Here is a 19,941-nt window from a genome sequence, read left to right as displayed (position 1 = left end):
GGGGGCCTTGTCACCGCCTCCCAGGCTGGGGCACGAGTGGCTGCGGAGTGTGGGTGGTTGGGCGTGAGGGGCCGACGGGCTCGCGCGCGCGCCGTCTGCTGAGGTCCCTCGGGAAGGAGAAGAGCGCCCGACGCCGACCCGCACGCGCAGCCCGGCAGTCGGCTGCGCGCCGAGGGCGGAGGTGGTGCGTGTGCGTGTGTGTGTGTGTGTGTGTAGCTCGGGTGCCAAGGGCGAGCCGTCAGTCCCCGGGTGCGAGTCCCTGCTGTCTTCCACACCCTTCCTCCCTCCAGGCTCCTTTCCTACATCCTTCCCGCGCCCCCACGGTTGCGGACCGAGCGAGAACCCCCTTAAGCAGGTGTGGGGGGCGTGCGGGGTGGCACGAGACAAAAGGGGCACGGGGGTGAGCCCGCCATGGCCTCCCGGAGCCTAGGGGGCCTGAGCGGGATCCGCGGCGGTGGCGGCGGAGGCGGCAAGAAAAGCCTGAGCGCCCGCAATGCTGCGGTGGAGAGGAGGAACCTGATCACCGTGTGCAGGTACGGTAGCGCAGGGCGAGAGGAACCAGCCTCCGGCCGGGGCTGAGAGCTCTGGGCTTTCGCGCGGGTCCCTGGGGGTCCCGGGCATGATGGGCTGCCGCCCAGTGCCCCCGCCTGTGTTGCGCCAGCCAAATCTGTGAGCGCGCAGCTCCTTGGACAGGGGCCCGGGTCTGGACACCGCCGCAGCCCTGGACTTTGTGTCAGTTCCAGTGCTGGAGATACCGGAGGATAGAGCTTGGGGCGGGGCTGGGGGAGGATTTGTTTTGAATGTGCAATCTAGTGTCAGAGTGAAAGAGGAGGGCAAAGAAGAAGAGCTCTTTCATTTAATGCCCATTCAGCTGTCAGCCAGCTTTTGATAAAGTGGTAGTTACTGCGATTGTTTACTGTGTTGTCCCCAAATCAGAGTACATTTCGTTGTTTTGGCTTGTTTACATTATCTTCACCCATTTCATTTCACACGTTAGTTGAGTGCCTACTACATGCCAGCCATTGTGTATGTGAGCGTGTGTGTACTATCCACTTTTCAGCTACAGTGCTAGTGCTGGTTCTGCAGTTGTTATTAAGAGTGGGACTGTGGAGGATACCTAGTCTTTATGTCAATGATTTATTTTAAGGCCTGCCTTTCCTTAATGCTTTATAACTGTACATTATAAAGTAGTATTTCCTTACTTCAGAAAAATATAGAAACAATAAAAGAATAATTACTGTTGGGCCGGGCGCGGTGGCTTACGCCTGTAATCCTAGCACTTTGGGAGGCTGAGGCGGGCAGATCACGAGGTCAGGAGTTCGAGACCAGCCTGGCCAACATAGTGAAACCTCGTCTCTACTAAAAATACAAAAAATTAGCCGGACGTGGTGGCGGGCGCCTGTAATCCCAGCTACTGGGGAGGGTGAGGCAGGAGAATCGCTTGAACCCGGGAGGCAGTTGCAATGAGCTGAGATAACGTCATTGCACTCCAGCCGGGGCCACAGTGGGAGACTCCGTCAAAAAAAAAAAAAAAAGAATAACTACTATTTATAGTAAGCCTAGTATTCAGAGATAACTGGTTTTTAACATGCTGATATATTTTCTTTAAGTCTTATATCTGAGTATTAAGAAAAATGGAAACCCTAAGCATCAATTTCTTAGGAACTTCTCTGAACCATTAAGTTGTTTTAAAATTACTTTCTTCCATCAGACTCCTAATCATCACCTAGTGATATTCCTCTTAAGAATCAGATGATGATGAAACTTTTTCTTCCTTTGCAATTTCTCTGTATTTTTCCGTTTTCTTGTGTAAAAGTGTGTCTAGCATCTTAACTGGAATACAGATAATTATTCCAGGACTTAAATGCAATAACTCACAGTGACTTTTTAAAAAATACTTGAATTATTACAAATGTTTATCTAGCAAGAAGACCTTCTTCATTGACTGTAATTGTATATGTGTATGTAATTATTACAGCACTTTGAGTTGTAAATGGTAAAGTAATATGGTATCTGTTTAATTTGCCATTTGTGCTGTCTAGGATGTAACTTTTTGGGACAGGCTGTTAGGTGTTTTAAAATATAGGTAAATATCTTTAAAGTAGGTGAATGGAACAATAAGCAAGGCTGATTTTCTTAACCATAATATACAGACATTAAAAATTGCTTTAAAAATAAGGGTAGTTTCAACATATACAGTACTTCTTGGGATGTAACATATTTAATAAAAGCTCTATCAGCTTTTGTTAAACTTCACAAGGGCAGTGATTCTATCTGCTTTTTGCTTCGTCTTTTTTTTTTTTTTTAATTCTCAGTATAGCATTTAACACTCAAAAAATATTTATTGAATGAATAAATTCAGTGATGGGTACTGTTCCTTTTGCTTCTCCATTTTTGTCTTGGCTGGCTTTAGGTCATATAATGATCATGTGTGCCGTTATCAGAGACAGTTGAAAAGAAAAGGATTTGTATTTCAACCTTATTTAAATTAAATTTTAAATTATCTTTAAGAAATTTTAGGAACATCACACTGATTTCTGGGGACAGCTCTCTGTATTAGTTGTATTTTCATGATTGTAATTTACGTAATTATTATTTTCTACTGTGAAATGAGTATGTGCTAACTTTAGTTACAGTTTACTCTGGATTTCATTTATATTGTTATTTATATGGATAATATTAAGGCTGTTCTTCAGATCCAGATAGTTGATGGTGCATGTAAATTATCCATGTGTAGTAATGGGATCTATATGATAGGCTTTGTCTGAATGACTTTTACTTTTTGGAAGAAAGTCACTATAGGCCATTTGTACATTTTAAGTATCCCCGTTACAAATTAAGAAAAATGAATAAAGCAGCATTTATGCATTTATTGCTAGTTTACTTTCCGGAGTCACCAAACCCTGGGTATTTCACTCATGTCTCTTATGAATTCTTTTTTTATTTTTTATTTATTTATTTTTGAGACAGAGCGAGACTCTGTCTCCCAGGCTGGAGAGCAGTGGCGCGATCTCGGCTCACTGCAAGCTCCGCCTTCCGGGTTCACGCCATTCTCCTCCCTCAGCCTCCTGAGTAGCTGGGACTACAGGCGCCCACCACCACGCCTGGCTAATTTTTTGTATTTTGTTTAGTATAGACGGGGTTTCACCGTATTAGCCAGGATGGTCTCGATCTACTGACCTCGTGATCCGCCCGCCTCAGCCTCCCAAAGTGCTGGGATTACAGGCGTGAGCCACCTTGCGCCCGGCCTTTTTATTTTTATATCTCACATTAGAGATGATTTGATATTTAAGTTGGAAAGAAGTTGATGTGGTGGAAATATAACTGGATTCTAGGTTGACTGTATCATTAACTAGTGTGCACTTTCACAAGCCATGCAACCTTTCCATTTGTTCATTTTTGTTGTCTGTAAAATAATATTGGACTAGATCATTGTTAACCTTCAATTATAGGCCTAAAATTAATAATGGCCTCCAAGCAAAATATGTTTATATTTAGTTTTGAATTTTTCCAAATATGAGCAGGATAATAATGATAAGATAAATGTTTATAATAGCTAAATTAGGTATGTGCATTTTTCTGTATAAACAAAAATATTTTGGACTGTGCCTTTGATTTTGTAATTCTCTGCTGATGTTCTGGAAAAAATTGAACCATTTACAAAACCAAAAAAAAAAAAGTCACCAGCATATATCATTCTAGTGTATCCACTTATACTTACACAGTAATGTTTTTCCTTACCCCTTAAACAATTTAGGTGTATTCTTAGTTTAGGTTTAAAGTCTTCTTATGTGAGTACACAATTCTTTATGTTTAAAGCTTTATTCAAGTGCAATATATAGTTTTGAACTTTGAAAATGGGTTGTTTGGATAGGTAAGATAGTCAGATAAAGAGCTGAACTGAATTTTGGCTCATTGTGATTGTATATGTGTATGTAATTCATCAGTTTTTTTAGTGAACATTTGCATGTCATAGACTAAAAACATTTGCATGGTCCTTATTTCATCAGATAAGTACTGTTTTTTCATATTTTTCATAGATTTTGGTGAAGAGATAGTAGGTAATTTGAGGACTCTAAATCTTACACACTCAACTTCAAAATATTCATACACTTGACTATGGCTCTGAGAACCAACTAGTATTTTCCCTGTGTATTCTCTATTGTTTAGAACTTCAGACAATTAAGTTGTTAAAGCCCTTCAGATTTTTTGAACTTGCATTTTTATCCCTAGATAATCAGATATTAGTCATTTTTTCTGTCCTTTATAAGCTTCATTGTTTACAGAAAACCTTATATATTCCTTTGATTTTGGTTTTGGTGGCAGAGTATTAAAATCTAAATTCTCTTTCTATGGCTTAACAATGTCTTATGAGCAAATTATTAAAATATACACATATAAACATTTCAGAATAACACTTGTCAAACTTTTAAGTCAGTACTTTTAAGAGAAACTTCCCATGCAAAGTCATAATTTTCCTGTTTTGTGGCTAGGAAGGACTAATAAGAGGAATATAAGGAGTAGTGTGATAAGCACTGTGGAGACAAGTGATGATTTCACAATTCAAGTGTTTTTAATAACATATGCATAGTCTTAGTTTTCTATAGGTCATGATATTATTTCAGAACTTGAATATTATTTCAAATTACATTAGCACCTCAGTTTTTCCATTATAGTCAGGGAATGAGAAGCTTATATTTTTATACATAACTAATATTTGAGTTAAGCTTAAAATCCTTCATCAACTGTAGTGCTTTACTCAGCATTTATTTTGGAGTGCAGGATTTGTATAACTGAAATTTATTTAAGCGTGCAAATTTAATCCACAACACATATTTACAATATTTTGAATGGATTGCTTTAAAAAAATGATGACACGTTTCCCTACCTTCTTGAAAAATACTATACATAGAATAATGTAATCCTTATTGATGACTTTACTCTGAATCTGCCTCTATGAATATGCCCACTGTGCAGTGGTTGCCCTTGGAGACTCTTGCGGCATGTAGAGCTTTTGCCTAAGTGGCCCCAGAAGATTATGTGTTTGGAGTTCTTTGAGCTTTTGCATCCTTCTGTTTCTTCCTACCAAGTTATTTGTTATTTCTTACAACTCTTTCTATTTCTAGCAGTTCTTTTCTTTGTACTTTCCATTCTGACTTGCAGATTATAATTGGTTGTGACCTGGGAAAGTATATAACTAAACTTAACAGGTGTTTAATTTTTTTTTTTTTTTAAAGCACCCAGAGGCCTGAGTTAAGTTTAGTGAGCTTTAGAACTCTGAACTTCTTAACATTCTGGTGCTAACTAATCAGAAAAACTGTCTAGTCTATGCTTGAACTTGGTGGGAGAAATGCAGATATGTGAAATGTTGTTGAATATTAATGACAGTATAATCTGTCTTACCCTGTTTTGTGTTGCTATAAAGGAATACCTGAGGCAGGGTAGTTTATAAAGAAAAGAGGTTTATTTAACTAACAGCTCTGTAGGTTGTAGAAAAACTGTGGCCCTGCATCTGCTGGGCTTCTGGTGAGGGCTTTTGTGCTTCATCAAAACATGGTGGAGAGAGTCAAAGGGGAAGCAGGCAGATGTGAAGAGAGACCAAACCCAAAGGGCATTCTGGTTTTATATCAACCTACTCTTCTAGGAACTGATCCATTCTTCCTTGAGACCAATCCAGCCTTGCTAGAGTGAGAACTGGCTCACTACTGGGAGATAAGTACCAAGCCATTCATGAGGTATCCACCCCCATGATTACCCAAATACTTCCCGCTAGGCCCCACCTCCCAACACCATCACATTGGGGATCAAATTTAAACATGTCATTTGATGGGGGCAGACCAACCATGTACAGATTGCAGCATAATCCTTTAAAGAACTTTAAATTTGTTGGCTGGGTGCGGTGGCTCATGCCTGTAATCCTGGGACTTTGGGAGGCTGAGGCAGATGGATCACCTGAGTTCAAGAGTTTGAGACCAGCCTGGCCAACATGGTGAAACCCCGTCTCTACTAAAAATACAAACATTAGTCAGGCGTGGTGGCAGGGGTTGGGGGGTGAGGGGGTACCTCTAATTCCAGCGGGAGGCTGAGACAGGAGAATCACTTGAACCCTGGGGTGGAGGTTGCAGTGAGCCAAGATTCACTACTTCACCCCAGCCTGGGAGAAAGAGTGAGACCCTTGTCTCAAAAAAAAAAAAAAAAAGAAAAAAAAAAAAAAAAAGAACTTTAAATCCAGTGATTTACTTTTTTTGTTACTATTTGCTTGAGTATGCTTGAGTATGCCTCATAAGACTATTCATACCTTGGCTATAGTGATTATAATATTTTTGGCTAAAGCTCTTTTAGTCATTTTATATGTAGTAGAACTTTGAGTTTGGATTCAACATTAGTTATATACCTTGGAAGCAGGTTCAGTATTATTAAATATTTCTAAGGATTCTTCATGCTCTAATTAGTAGATGCTCACAATGGAGGTAGGGTGATCCTCTTTTCAACCACTAGTCCTAGAGTAGACATTTCAGCATTCACAAAAGGTCATTATCTCTTCCCCCAACCAAACTGCATTCATATTAATTGACAACAGAGACTAGCTATCCCCTAGTCCTTTACTAGGGGGTATTTATTTTAACTTTGCTGTTGCTGCTTGATAATTGTCAAAATTTCAGTTGAGAGATGATATTCAAGGGGGAATGTTTGAAGCTTACCCACTCTTCTATTCCCTCTTACAGGTTTATAAAATATATCCCTGGGTCAGTCCAAAGCATCAGAGAGAATTGGGTATGTAGACTGCATTCCTCCACACTCTTCTATCACCAATTGCTTTTACCCAGTTGTATATTGGAAAGATTCCATCAGTCTGCATTGAAGGTCATCATAAGAAGCAGTCACAGAGGGTCTTGAAGTTATTGTCAAGGACATTATTATGTCAAAAGGGGCTTCTTTTTTGTGAAGACTTCTGTGAGAAATCTCTGTGTTTAGTGCCAACAATTAGTATTTTCAAGCAATTGATTTATTTATATCTACTGGACACGAATGTATAACTGACAACTTTATCTTTTTCTCTTGCAGCTGTTAGAAATCTTAGTGCCAAGTCTGTAGTCAACCTCTACGAGATATGTAGGACATTATGATAATGCTTTTAGCCTTATTTCTAGCTCTACTATGCCACTGTTCTTTTAATATAAATTTTTATTGACTTATACTTTCCACATAGAAAAGCATACATAGCATAACTATGCAGCTCAATTCATTTTTGTGGTAGGGCACAATGTTGTAACTAGCACCCAGGTCAAGAGAAAGAACTGTTCAAATATCAAGACCTCCTCCTTGCTTTCTTGTAGTTAATACCCTGGTTTTTAACACCATGGTTTGTTTTGTCTTTTTAAATATTTTAAATGAATGGAATAATACAGTATATATCTTTTTGTGTTTAGCTTATTTTGTTCAACATCATGTTTGTGAGGTTCATCTGTTTTGTTGCATGTTGCTGTAGTTTGTTCATTTTCATTGCTGTATCTTATTCCATTGGATGAATATACCACAATATTTCCATTCTCTCACTGATTGTCATTTGAGTTGTTTCTACTTTTTGACTACTGCTAACTAAATATTCATTCGTATTTATTTTTGTGACAATATGTACATTTTTCTGTCCGATATTAGCTTGGAGTGGAATTGATGAGTCATATGGCATGCAGATATTCAGCTTCAGTAGATGTGAAAGTTTTCAAAAGGAGTTGTACCAACACTCATACTAGTGAGCAGCGTGTGTAGGAGTTCCAGTTGTTCTGTATCCTAACTAATACTTGACATTTTCTTTTATTTTAGCCAATCTTGTATGTTTGTTGGGGTGTCACATGGTGGTTTTAGTTTGCATTTTCTTGATGTCTAATGAAGTCAAGCACCTTTCCGTAAATCTATAGGCCATTTGGAGATTTTATTTCATAAAATGTCAATTCAAGTCACTTAGCAACTGGAATCTCTGCTTTTTGTTTATTTTTTAGATGTGCAGTTCTTTGTACATTCTGTATGGGAATCTTTTGTTGGATACGTGTAATGCAAATGTCTTCCATTTGGTGGCTTTATTTTTCACTTTGTAGTATGTTTTGATGAATAGAAATTTCTGAATGTAAAATGGCCCATAAATTTCCTTCATGGTTAATGCTTATTGTAATGTCTTTAAGAAGCCAGCCTACTCCAAAGTAATGAAAATATTCTTTTTTCTTCTAAAGCTTTATTGTTTTATTTTTACATTTATATCAACAATCCATCTGTAGTTTATTTATGGTGTGAAGTACAGGAGTCAAGATTAAATATTTCCCTTAAGGAAAATCAACTGACCTAGTACAATTTATTGGAAAGACCATTGTATTAGTCCGTTCTCCTGCTGCTATGAGGACATACCTGAGACTGGGTAATTTATGAAGGAAAGAGGTTTAATTGATTCATTGGTCTGCAGGGCTGGGGAGGCCTCAGGAAACTTACAAGCATGGTGGAAGGGGAAGCAAACATGTCCTTCTTCACAAGGTAGCAGGAGAGAAAAATGAGAACATGAGAACCAAGCAAAGGGGGAAGCCCCTTATAAAACCGTCAGCTCTCATGAGTGCTTACTCACCATCATGAGACTAGCATGGGGGAACCATCCCCGTGATTCAATTACCTCCCATCTGCTCCCTCCCATGATATGTGGGGATTATGGGAACTACAATTCAAGATGAGATTTGGGTGGGGACACAGCCAAACTGTATCAACCATACTTTCTCCACTACACTCATGCATCAGATTTATCTTAGGTGACTGGATAATTTGTGGTCTATTTCTAGACTTTCTTTTTTCCAATAGTCTATTTGTCTATCCTGAGCTAATATTGTACTAAATTAATACCTATAACTTTATATTATGTCTTGATGTTTGGTAATATAAGTTATCTAGCTTTATTTTTCAAGATTATCTTGGCTATTCTTAGCCTTTTACAAACTAAATTTTAGAATCAACTTGTCAATTTCTGTTAAAATATTTTTCTGGGATTTTTATTAAGCTTGCACTGGTACTATAAATCAGTTTTGGGAAAACTGTCATCTTTATAATATTAAGACTTACGTGCAACCCATGAACATAATCTATTTCTTTATATGTTTAAATATTCTAGAATTTTTCTCAATAATATAGTTTTGCATATATAGATATTTTAAATCTGTTATATTTATTCTTGCATATTTGATATATTTTTATATTATGGTAACTGAAATCATTGAAAACTTTTCATTTTCTTGTGGTTGTTGGTATATCGATATAAATTTGACCTTTTAAAATACTGGTCTTATATCTAACAGTCTTACCAGATTTGTTTATTAATTCTAACAGATTTTTTGCATTTAAAAATTTTTTTTCTGAGTACACAGTCTTGTCATTTGCTTATTTTATTTCTTCCTTTTTCAATCTTTATGGCTTTTCTTTTTTGTCTTATTGCACTGGCTAGGACCACTAATGCAGTGTCACAGAAAACATTCAAAATTTTATTATTAAATAGGATGTTTGTAGTAGGTTTTTCTTAGTTCCCTTCTATTTCTAAATTGCTGAGAATTTTTATCATAAATGGATGCTGATTATTGTATTATTAAATTTTTTTTTTGTCTTTCAAGATAAACATGATTTTTCTCTCTTTTATTGTCTTCATAGTGAATTATGTTGACTTTTGCATGTTAAACCATTCTGGAATAAAAAAAAAAATCAGTTGTGATGTATTGTCTTTTTGACATATCTTTGCATTCAGAGAGTTAATATTTTGTTTGGGATTTTTGCATATTTATTCATGGTAGAGATTGGTATGTAATTGTCCTTTCTTATAATGTTCTTATCTGGTTTTGTCATTAAGATTATTTGGCTTTATAAAGCAAGTTAGGAAGTGTGTGTTTGTGTGTGTGTGTGTGTTTCCTCCCGTGTTCTGTAGAAAAGTTTGTGTAAGACTGATATTTCTTTCTTAAACATTTGGAAGAATTCACCAGGGAAGCAATGTGAACCGCAAATTGTCTTTGTGGGAAATCATTTAGTAACAGAATCAATTCATTTAATAAATACTGAACAATTCAGATTTCCTGTGTCTTCTGGTATGAGTTTCAGTAGGTTTTTCAAGGAACATACCTATTTCATTTATATTGTCAATTTTTTTTTTTTTTTTGCTAAGACTTTTCTTAATATCCTCTTAATGCCTTTTTATTGTTTGAAAGATCTGTAGCGATTTCCCATTTTTCTTTCCTCATATTATAATCTCCATTTTCCCCATTTATTTTGCTAGGCATTTATTAATTTTACCAACTTTTTCAAAGAACCAGCGTTTGACTTTGTTGAGTTTCTCTGTCGACTCGTGTTATGACTTTGTTAATTTTCTCTGTCGACTCCTGTTTATTTAAAAATCTATTGTCGGCCGGGCATGGTGGCTCACACCTGTAATCCCAGCACTTTAGGAGGCTGAGGCAGGTGGATCACAAGGTCAGGAGATCGAGACTGTTCTGGCTAACACGGTGAAACCCCGTCTCTACTAAAAACACAAAAAATTAGCCAGGCGTGGTGGCAGGCACCTGTAGTCCCAGCTACTCCGGAGGCTGAGGTAGGAGAATGGCATGAACCCAGGAGGCGGAACTTGCAGTGAGAAGAGACCGCCCACCACTGCACTCCAGCGTGGGTGACAGAGCGAGGCTCCGTCTCGAAAAAAAAAAAAAAAATCTATTATCTAACTTTCAAACAGTTGAAGGTTTTTTAGTTACCTTTCATTTGTTGATTTCGAATGAATTCTGTTGTGCAGAGAACATATTCTGAAAGATTTCGAGCTTTTGAAATTTGTTGATGCTTGCTTTGTGGTGCAGTATATGGTTAATTTCAACATATATTTCATATGCATTTGGAAATAATGTGTATTCTGTCATTGTTGATTGCATGATTTATATATGTCAGTTAAGTCTAGTGTTTTAATTGCCTTGTTCATATCCTCTGTGTTCTTACTTGTTTTTTGTATACTATTTAGTATTGAGAGAGATGTGTTAAAGTCTACCTTTATGACTGTAGATTTGTCTGTTTCTCCTTTTAGTTTTGTGATTTTTATTATAAATATTTTGTTTTATTACTAGTTTTATGGAGATTTAGAATTGTGGTATCTTCCTAGTAGTTTGATTCATTGTCATCATGAAATGTCCCTCATTATCTCTAATAATGGTAGTGCCTTAAAGTCTGTTTTATCTGCTATTAATACAGTTATAATAGCTTTCTTTTAGCTAATGTTCATATGATGTCTCTTTTTCCATCTTTTACCTTCACTTTTGCTCTTTCTGGGCTCTTATATTTAGAGTGTCCTTGTAGGTAAGATAGGATTGAATTTTGCATTTTATGTAGTCTGATAATCTTAGTCTTTTAATTATTTAGCACATTTTAATTAATGTTATTACTATTATATTTGGATTTATAGCTATCTTACTGTTCATTGTATGTTTGCTTTTTTCTCTTTTCTTGCCTTCTTAAATATTAATATTTTTATAGTTCCATTTATTCCATGATTCCAGTTTTTTACTTTGTGAACTTGTGAGTCATATATTCCATTTCTTTATATATGTTTATGTACATTTTTATTCTTTTGGCAGTTACCTTTGATTTATTACAGTTTAATGCAAATTGTAACTTTTACTACTTCTCCAATAGTGTTAGAACCATTTATTCCCCCACATCCTAAAACATACATATGTATGTGTGTGTGTATATATATATGTGTGTATATATATATATATTAAATCTTACAACATTATTTTATTACCATATTTTACAATAGATATTTAGGAAATACACAGTTATATTTATCCACATATTTACCCTTTCCATTTTCCCTTCCTCAGTTTTGGAAAAATTTTGGTTATTATCTTCTTTTTACTTTTTATTTTTATTTTTTAGAGGTTGGGTCTTGCTGTGTTGCCCAGGCTGGAGTGCAGTAGTGCGATCATAGCTCACTGCAACCCTGAGCTCCTGGGTTCCAGTGATCCTCAGCCTCCTGAGTAGCTAGGACTGCAAACATGCACCACCACACCCAGCTAATTTTTTTTTTTTAATTTGTAGATACAGGATCTCGCTATGTTGCCCAGGCTGGTCTCAAACTGCTGGCCTCAGGCATTCCTCCTGCCTGAGCCTCCAAAAGTGTTGGAATGACAGGCATGAGCCACCACGTGTGTCTCCATTATCTTTTTACACTCCAATTACATTATGTTAAACTTTACCAGGCCTCACTTGATTCATATTCTTTCCTATGGTTTCTATTCTTTCTCTTTATGCTTCAGCTTGTATGTTTTCTATTGACTCCTTTTGTAGTTCATTAATTATGTCTTATGCTTTGTCTATTCTACTGTTTAATCCATTGAATGAGTTTTTAATTTCAGGTAGTTCTAGAATTTTTATTTGATTTTTTAAAATAGACTCTAACCCTCTGATTTTAAAAACCTATCTTTTTACCTATGTCCTTCATTTCTTCTCGTCTCTTGAACATATTACTCACATTTATCTTAAAGTTCTTATTAATTTAGAAATTTGAATTATCTTTATATCTACTTTTATGGTCTGTTTTTTCTCTTTCTTACTCCTTTCTTAGTCATGTAGTCCTATCTTTTGTCACATCTAGAATGTTATTGAATGCCACACAATGTTTATTAAATTCTTTCTTTAATACTTTTGTTGTTCTTTTAGTACTATCATGTTTACCCTTTTGTCAACCATTATGTGTCAAAGTATTCATAAGAACGTAGTATACAATAGAAATAGACCACAGTGGAGTAAACAGATGGAATGCACCACTCAATTTTAGAAAGATATCGCCAACAGTTTACTAGTACCCATGGCCAATAGTGTAGGTTAATGACCACTTTGCTTTACCAGTGTTCGTCTTCCTCCATAAGATAGAGTAGTAGCTGATTGCTTTCATCCAGTCAGGGACTGTGCTGAATGCAGACTAGGTTTTAACCATGGTTAGTCTTGAACAACCTACAGTTTGCTCCTGGCCTTTCAGGGTTTTCATCTTAGATTTGGTATATTTTCTAGCAACTTTCCTCCAGCGAGCCAAAATAACAAAATGCACTGATTTGGGAGCGACAGTAAACAATCACAGTAACTACTGTTTACCAAAAGCTGGCCGACAGCTGAATGTGCACTAAATGAAAGAGCTCTTCTTCCCTGCCTTCCTCTTTTACTCTGACACTAGATTGCACATTCAAAAACAAATCCTCCAAAATACATATTGTTTTGAAAATATTTTATGAAAGATAGAAAGTGGATATAATGCACACATTTTGTTGTTTTAGCTAAGTAAAATGATTTATTGTCTGTCATCTCCAGTGATGGTGATTGTCTTTAGAAGAGGTTAGGAAAACAATATCCTCCAAAGATTCGTATTTAACATTAGATTTTGTGATTTTTAAATCTTAGTATTTACAAAACCAAATTTTCTGTTATATTCCAGGTCTAATCTCAAAATTAATATTAATGACAATTTAAAATTTTAATAAATCAACAACAAAACATCTATATCTTAACATGATAAGAAAATATATTTAATTTATACGTGGACAATATGCTTTTTGGAGGAAAAATATTAGATTCAGCCTTTATGACGAATAATGGAAATTTTAGTTATAATAATTTTTATTTAAATTAGATTTATTTTATAGTTAAGGCTAACATTGCCAGAATTCAAACCCAAATATATCTGGTTTCAAAACATATATATATTTTTTAATACTGTGCTATCTTGATTGTCTGTGATACAAGTCAGCTTATGTGTGTGTTTGCATAGACAGAAACTGGGAACTTTCATTTTCTTAGCATTCTAGTATTGATAAACCACGAAGACTATATGTTATGGTTTTTTTCTGTTCTTCATGTTGTTCTATTGCTGCTTTTAATGTCTAGCTTACTAGGAAGCTCACTTATGTTAAATTATTCTATTGGAATATTTTCATTTGTTCTTGGATAAAGAACAATTGGATTCCCAACGGATATGTGATCCAAGTATATAAAGTGTTCTTTATTAAAATAATTTTAATTGGGAGTTCTTTCATATGAGATTAAACCAATTTATTTTAAGATAGGAAGTTTTCTTGGTTTGATAGCTTACTAATTTTAGATGAATCTTTTTGGAAAGTTTTGTCTTATTTATTTATTTAATATTTTTTTTAATTATACTTTAAGTTCTAGGGTACATGTGCATGAAGCTGGAAACCATCATTCTCAGCAAACTGTCTTTTTTATTTTAAGAGTGTTCTCCTAACGTTATTTTTTATGTTTGGCAATCTGCTGTCATCAGTCTGCTTATATAGCAATACAAGATGTTAATAATATAGTATTTCTGTTCTTAAGTGTCTAGATTAACAATTCTCTTTTAAAATAAATTTTGACAGTACAGATTAAGAAAATATTTTAAATACACATCTGTCTCTTTATTTAATTTTTAAAATTTTCCTTTTTAGAGACAACGTCTTGCTCTGTTACATAGGCTGGAGTGCAGACACATGACCCATAGCCCACTGTAACCTTGAATTCCTGGGCTCAAGTTATCCTCTTGCCTCAGCCTTCTGAGTTTCCTAAAATAACAGCCTCTTTCCACCATGCCTGACTAATTTTTACATTTCTTTACAGAGATGGGGTCTCGCTTTGTTGCTCAAACTCCTGACCTCAAGCCATCCTGTGGCCTCAGCTTTGCAAAGTGTTGGGATTACAGGTGTGAGCCACCACACCTGGCCCTGCTTTCTTCCTTTATTTTTAAGTTGATTTTTACATTGGGTAAAATTTTTTGAAATAATAAAATATCACAAAGAGAGTTTCATGTTTTAGGGTACAAATTTCAGGGAAGATGGTTGGGACTTTTTTTGGTTCCAATAAAAGTTTATTTACAAAAACATTTAACTAGTTGGATTAGGCCTGTGGACAACAGTCTGTAGACCCCTGCTTAAAGGATATGTGAAAGGTATTTTTTCTCGTTATAAAATATTTTAAATAGATTAAAATTATATTAGAAAAGAAAGAGGAAAATACACATGATGTTTGAGAATTCTTTTTGGGGTGTGTGGGTGCAGGGCAGGGAGTCTCGCTCTGTTGCCAGGCTGGAGTGCAGGGGCATGATCTGGGCTTACTGCAACCTCTGCCCCCCAGGTTCAACCAATTTTCCTGCCTCAGCCTCCTGAGTAGCTAGGACTACAGGTGCATGCTGCCATGCTCAGCTGATTTTTTTTTTTTTTTTTTTTTTGTATTTTAGTAGAGACAGGGTTTCACCATGTTGCCCAGGCTAGTCTTGAACTCCTGAGCTCAGGCAATCTGCCTGCCTCAGCCTCCCAAAGTGCTAGGATTACAGGCATGAGCCACCATGCCCGGCCGAGAATTCATAAGTTGCATAATATTTGAAAAAAGAAGGGAAATTACTTTGTTTGTTTGTTTGTTTGTTCTGCTCTTTCACCCAGGCTGGAGTGCACTGGCACCATCTCGGCTCACTGCAACCTGTTCCTCCCAGGTTCAAGTGATTCGCCTGCCTCAGCCTGCTGAGTAGCTGGGACTACAAGTCCCAGCTTGTAGCCAGCTTGTGCCACCACACCTAGCTAATTTTTATATTTTTAATAGAGATGGAGTTTCACCACGTTGGCCAGGCTGGTCTCAAACTCCTGACCTCAGGTGATCCACCCGCCTTGGCCTCCCAAAGTGTTGGGATTACAGGCGTGAGCCACCGTACCCAGACCTGCAAATTGTTGATTCTGAAAAATTCTCTTGTGTTTCTGATGTAAAATATAAGAGAGAAAATAGGCCTTCCAGTGAACAGATATCTCTGGGTATTGTGCTTATTATCCCCTGTAGTCACTGCTTATATTATGTTTGGTGTGGATTGTGTCATATCTCTTGGAAGCCATCTCTTTGTTGATCATTGATGCTGACTGTTATTTTAATGGCAGAGGATAATTACCTCACCCCTGTGTTAGAGACTGCTAACAGCAATGACATATAATAAGGAATATTCTAAATTTGGTTTGAAATAGTGGAGAGTTCTCTGTCTCATATTTTGGATACTTACGTTCTATTAAAAACATCACTCTTATTAATGACTTTAACCTTTGTGAGCCCTTTTAAGTTTTGAAATGTGATGATTCTAGATGTTTTCATGTACATTAGTTATCTTCAGATATCATTCCATATAAAGGGATATAACATGGTATAGATAAGAAAATCTATTTTATTTGAACATTTTTTTTTCCTGAAGCATATTGGATAAATGGCCAAATAATATATGCCTGTTGTAAAGGGATAGGAATATAATTTTTTTCCTACTTATTCTCTCTGTGTATATATGGATATATATATTATTAATGCAGAACATTAAATATTAAAGATGAATTTTCACTATAAAAATAATTTCTAATAGAAACTATAGACATTTAAGAAAAATTATTTTTGATTTGTCCTCATTTAAAATTTTTAAATTATTTTTCATTATAATTATGTTACAAATCTATGAACTATGGAAGGAATTAATGTAATATGGATGTAATTAATATGTTTTAAACAGTTTGTTAACTATCTCATTTCTCTTGCTATGTTGACAAAGGGAAAAAGGTAGTCCATGCTTTCTTAGGTTTTAAGATTTTAGTCACAATCATTCTTTCTTTTTTTTGAGACGGAGTTTTGCTCTTGTTGCTCAGGCTGGAGTGCAGTGGCACAGTCTCAGATCACTGCAACCTCCACCTCCTGGGTTCAAGCGATTCTCCTACCTCAGCCTCTTGAGTAGCTGGGATTACAGGCATGTACCACCACACCCAGCTAATTTTTTGTATTTTTAGTAGAGATGGGGTTTCATCATGTTGGCCAGGCAGGTCTTGAACTCCTGATCTCAGGTTGTCCACCTTCCTCGGCCTCCCAAAGTATGGAGATTACAGGCTTGAGCCACCACGACTGGCCCATTCTTTCTTATTTCTAAGCTAAGAAAAATTTCCTTGGACTTTGAAGGTGGGAAAGAGAATCTTTTTAAATAGAGACATTTCAAAAACTTCATTTCAAAATCTTAAATATAAGTCTCTTTTATGTAAACTTTTGATTTTTAATCTTTATGTAAAAGCTGTTACTTAGACTTGATTTGATATTTTTAGACATTCATCAAATTGTCATTTCATTATTTAAAAATCATTCCTTTTTAGGAAACAGATGACTAATATTAATGTCATCATTATCAGGAAATAGCTCAGCATCTGTGTGATATTTCTTAGATATATTAAAATTCTTTTTACAGGTTTGATTTTTATAGCACATCTTAGTTACTGTGTTATGGAGGACAGATTCTCATTACTCTGGTATATACTCATGACTAGCTATATGATTTTAGAGAAGTGAGTATTGAGTGGGAAGAGTCGGTTAGCTGAAAGTGAAGCATAGACTCTAAGGGATTGATTTGCCTTCTGAAATTTTGGGTTGTGTTGGAGGGAGGAGAGCAGGATATGAATGATGAAGCAAAGCTGGAGAACATTATTTTTCTTCATTACTGACTTCGATATAATAGAAATTTTTGTAATGCTTTCTCACCCTTAAATGTCTTTATGCTTGAAAATCATAGAAATTGTGTCTAAGGATATGCTTTGGGATATTTGGACTTTGCTTTTGTTTTAGTTTTTAGTTAGCTGTTGAGTTTAAAGTAATTTAGTGCTCTGAGATTTGACATTTTATGTTTTTATGACACAGATAGTGTCTTCTGTAGGAACGTAACCTACGGGTAATGTAGAAAAATATTTGTGCATTTTGTTGACTACTGATTGATCCATATAGGTCTCTTGATGATATGAAAATATATGCAGTAATAGCCATGGCTTTTTCTTCCCACTACATTTTACAAAGTAAATAGTTTGTTAGGTAATTTAGTGTTATTCCTGGAGAACATAGTAACTAAAATCTTATCAGACTGTTAAAGGTGGAAATTGAGTTCTAACCTAGATTTTTATTTTTGATGAATTAAGCACTTTGTTAATTTTGTTTTCAAATATAAATTTTGGTTTATTTTATGGAGGTGCATTACTATCTTAAATGGCATAATTTTTACAAGCAGTAGATTATTCCTTCCTTGAGCAGTGTGGTTGCAGATTTAGCTTTCTTATTCCATTCTACTGAATGAAGATTAGAGAAATACATTCAGAAATTTCCTTCTATTCAGGTCAAAGGTGGAGGTGGAGATTGTGTGCTTTTTATTTATTCATTTTAGAAACATTTCTCATTTCCTTTGCCTACACATTGTACTTATTATTTCTTATTAAATGTTTGCCAAGGATTGGCAGCATTATTCTCATGTATTGTCACTGAGATGGACATAGGAAATAAAAGTTTTCAAGTCCCTTTTAAATCTGTTTTCTCTTTATCTTTTTGTTTCTATCCATTTACTATGCATTACATCTGGCATTTGTCTAACTTGACTATCCATCCGTTAGGTACAAGAAACTAACCTTATCAGTGTTACTTCCTATATGTTATTTCCCGTTATTGCATGATAATTTACTCCATTGAGCTCCAGTTGCTGTTGTAGATAATACTATCTAGTCGAACATTAATCTATCTCAGCATTTCTCAATCAGGGTTCATCTGAACTAAAGAAGACTGAAAATTATTTGAGTGATTATATTTTCCATTATCCCAAATATATGTAATGGTATATAATTTGTATCATTCTCGTTTCATAGGAGAGTTATTTCATTACACACCAAGAATGCCATAGGGTGGCATTTCTGAAAGTGTACTTCTGGACCCAGATGCTTTCAGAGGTCCACAAAGTCAAAATTATTTTCTTAAGTATTCTAAGACATTATTTGCCTTTTAAAATTTCCATTCTCTTTTGTTGTTATTGTTATTGTCATTTTCTTTGTCTTTTTTATTAAAAATTCCCATTTTCTTAGAAGTGTATGCTGGAGTTTTCCAGAAGCTACATAATGTGTGCTATTATAATAGCTTGAATGCAAAAACAGTAATATAATTGTCATCTGTTAAACACATTAAAGATATTTGCAAACATGTAAACAGTGCTATTCTTGCTACATTTTTCTTTTGGAAAATACAATTTTCATAAAAATATTTTTTTCTGCAACATGTAATGAATTTATTTTGTTTATAATTAGTAAATAAATACAGGCAGTTCTTACTTTGCATGGTCCCAGTATTTCATAATTTAGTTAAGTAACATCAGTCCTACAATAACGTGGTTTCCATTTGAATTACCATTGTAATTCAGTTGTGAGTAGTTGCAGAAAATACACATTTTGCCACTAGCTCTTTAGTCCACAAACCATTACATAACTAACAAATACACATCATAATCAGACACCAATAATATCACTTATTTCAAAGTCTGTCTAGGATTGGTCCCTATGCATCTGAAAATGGATAATCAAAAAGAGTAAATTGGTCAACTTGCAGAGATGAAAGTACAGAAAAGAAATGGAAAATGATAGGCTGGGCGCAGTGGCTCACACCTGTAATCCCAGCACTTTGGGAGGCCGAGGCGGGTGGATCACGAGGTCAGGAGATCGAGACCATCCTGGCTAACATAGTGAAACCCCGTCTCTACTAAAAAATACAAAAAATTAGCCGGGCTTGGTGGTGGGCACCTGTAGTCCCAGCTACTCAGGAGGCTGAGGCAGGAGAGCGGCGTGAACCGGGGAGGCAGAGCTTACAGTGAGCCAAGATCGCACCACTGCACTCCAGCCTGGGTGACAGAGCGAGACTCTGTCTCAAAAAAAAAAAAAAAAAAGAAATGGAAAATGATAATGCTCAAAGTGAGATTTGCATGAATATAAAGGGAGTTGCAGAAGAAGTCGTTGATCATGGGAATGTGTACATTTCTCCTGTTTAAGAGAATCTAGATATGCAGCCAAAGGAACTTAGTGGAGGCAAATGTTGATATAAAAA

General features: G+C 35.9%; 1 protein-coding gene across 6 annotated transcripts in view; it reads left to right on the top strand.

Moving 5' to 3' along the window:
• RUNDC3B (RUN domain containing 3B) overlaps positions 1 to 19,941 on the top strand; it is a 214,674-nt gene continuing 194,733 nt past the window's right edge. For 3 of the 6 annotated variants that reach the window (XM_054559119.2, XM_054559117.2, XM_054559118.2), the window contains exon 1: positions 16 to 533. In XM_054559119.2, the coding sequence (XP_054415094.1) occupies positions 412 to 533 (122 nt within the window). In that variant the 5' untranslated portion in view covers positions 16 to 411. 6 annotated transcript variants of the gene reach the window in all.

Source organism: Pongo abelii, chromosome 6, assembly GCF_028885655.2.
Source record: "Pongo abelii isolate AG06213 chromosome 6, NHGRI_mPonAbe1-v2.0_pri, whole genome shotgun sequence".
In the NCBI taxonomy this organism is placed as follows: Eukaryota; Metazoa; Chordata; class Mammalia; order Primates; family Hominidae; genus Pongo; species Pongo abelii.
This window is presented reverse-complemented; position numbering and strand designations above follow the sequence as displayed.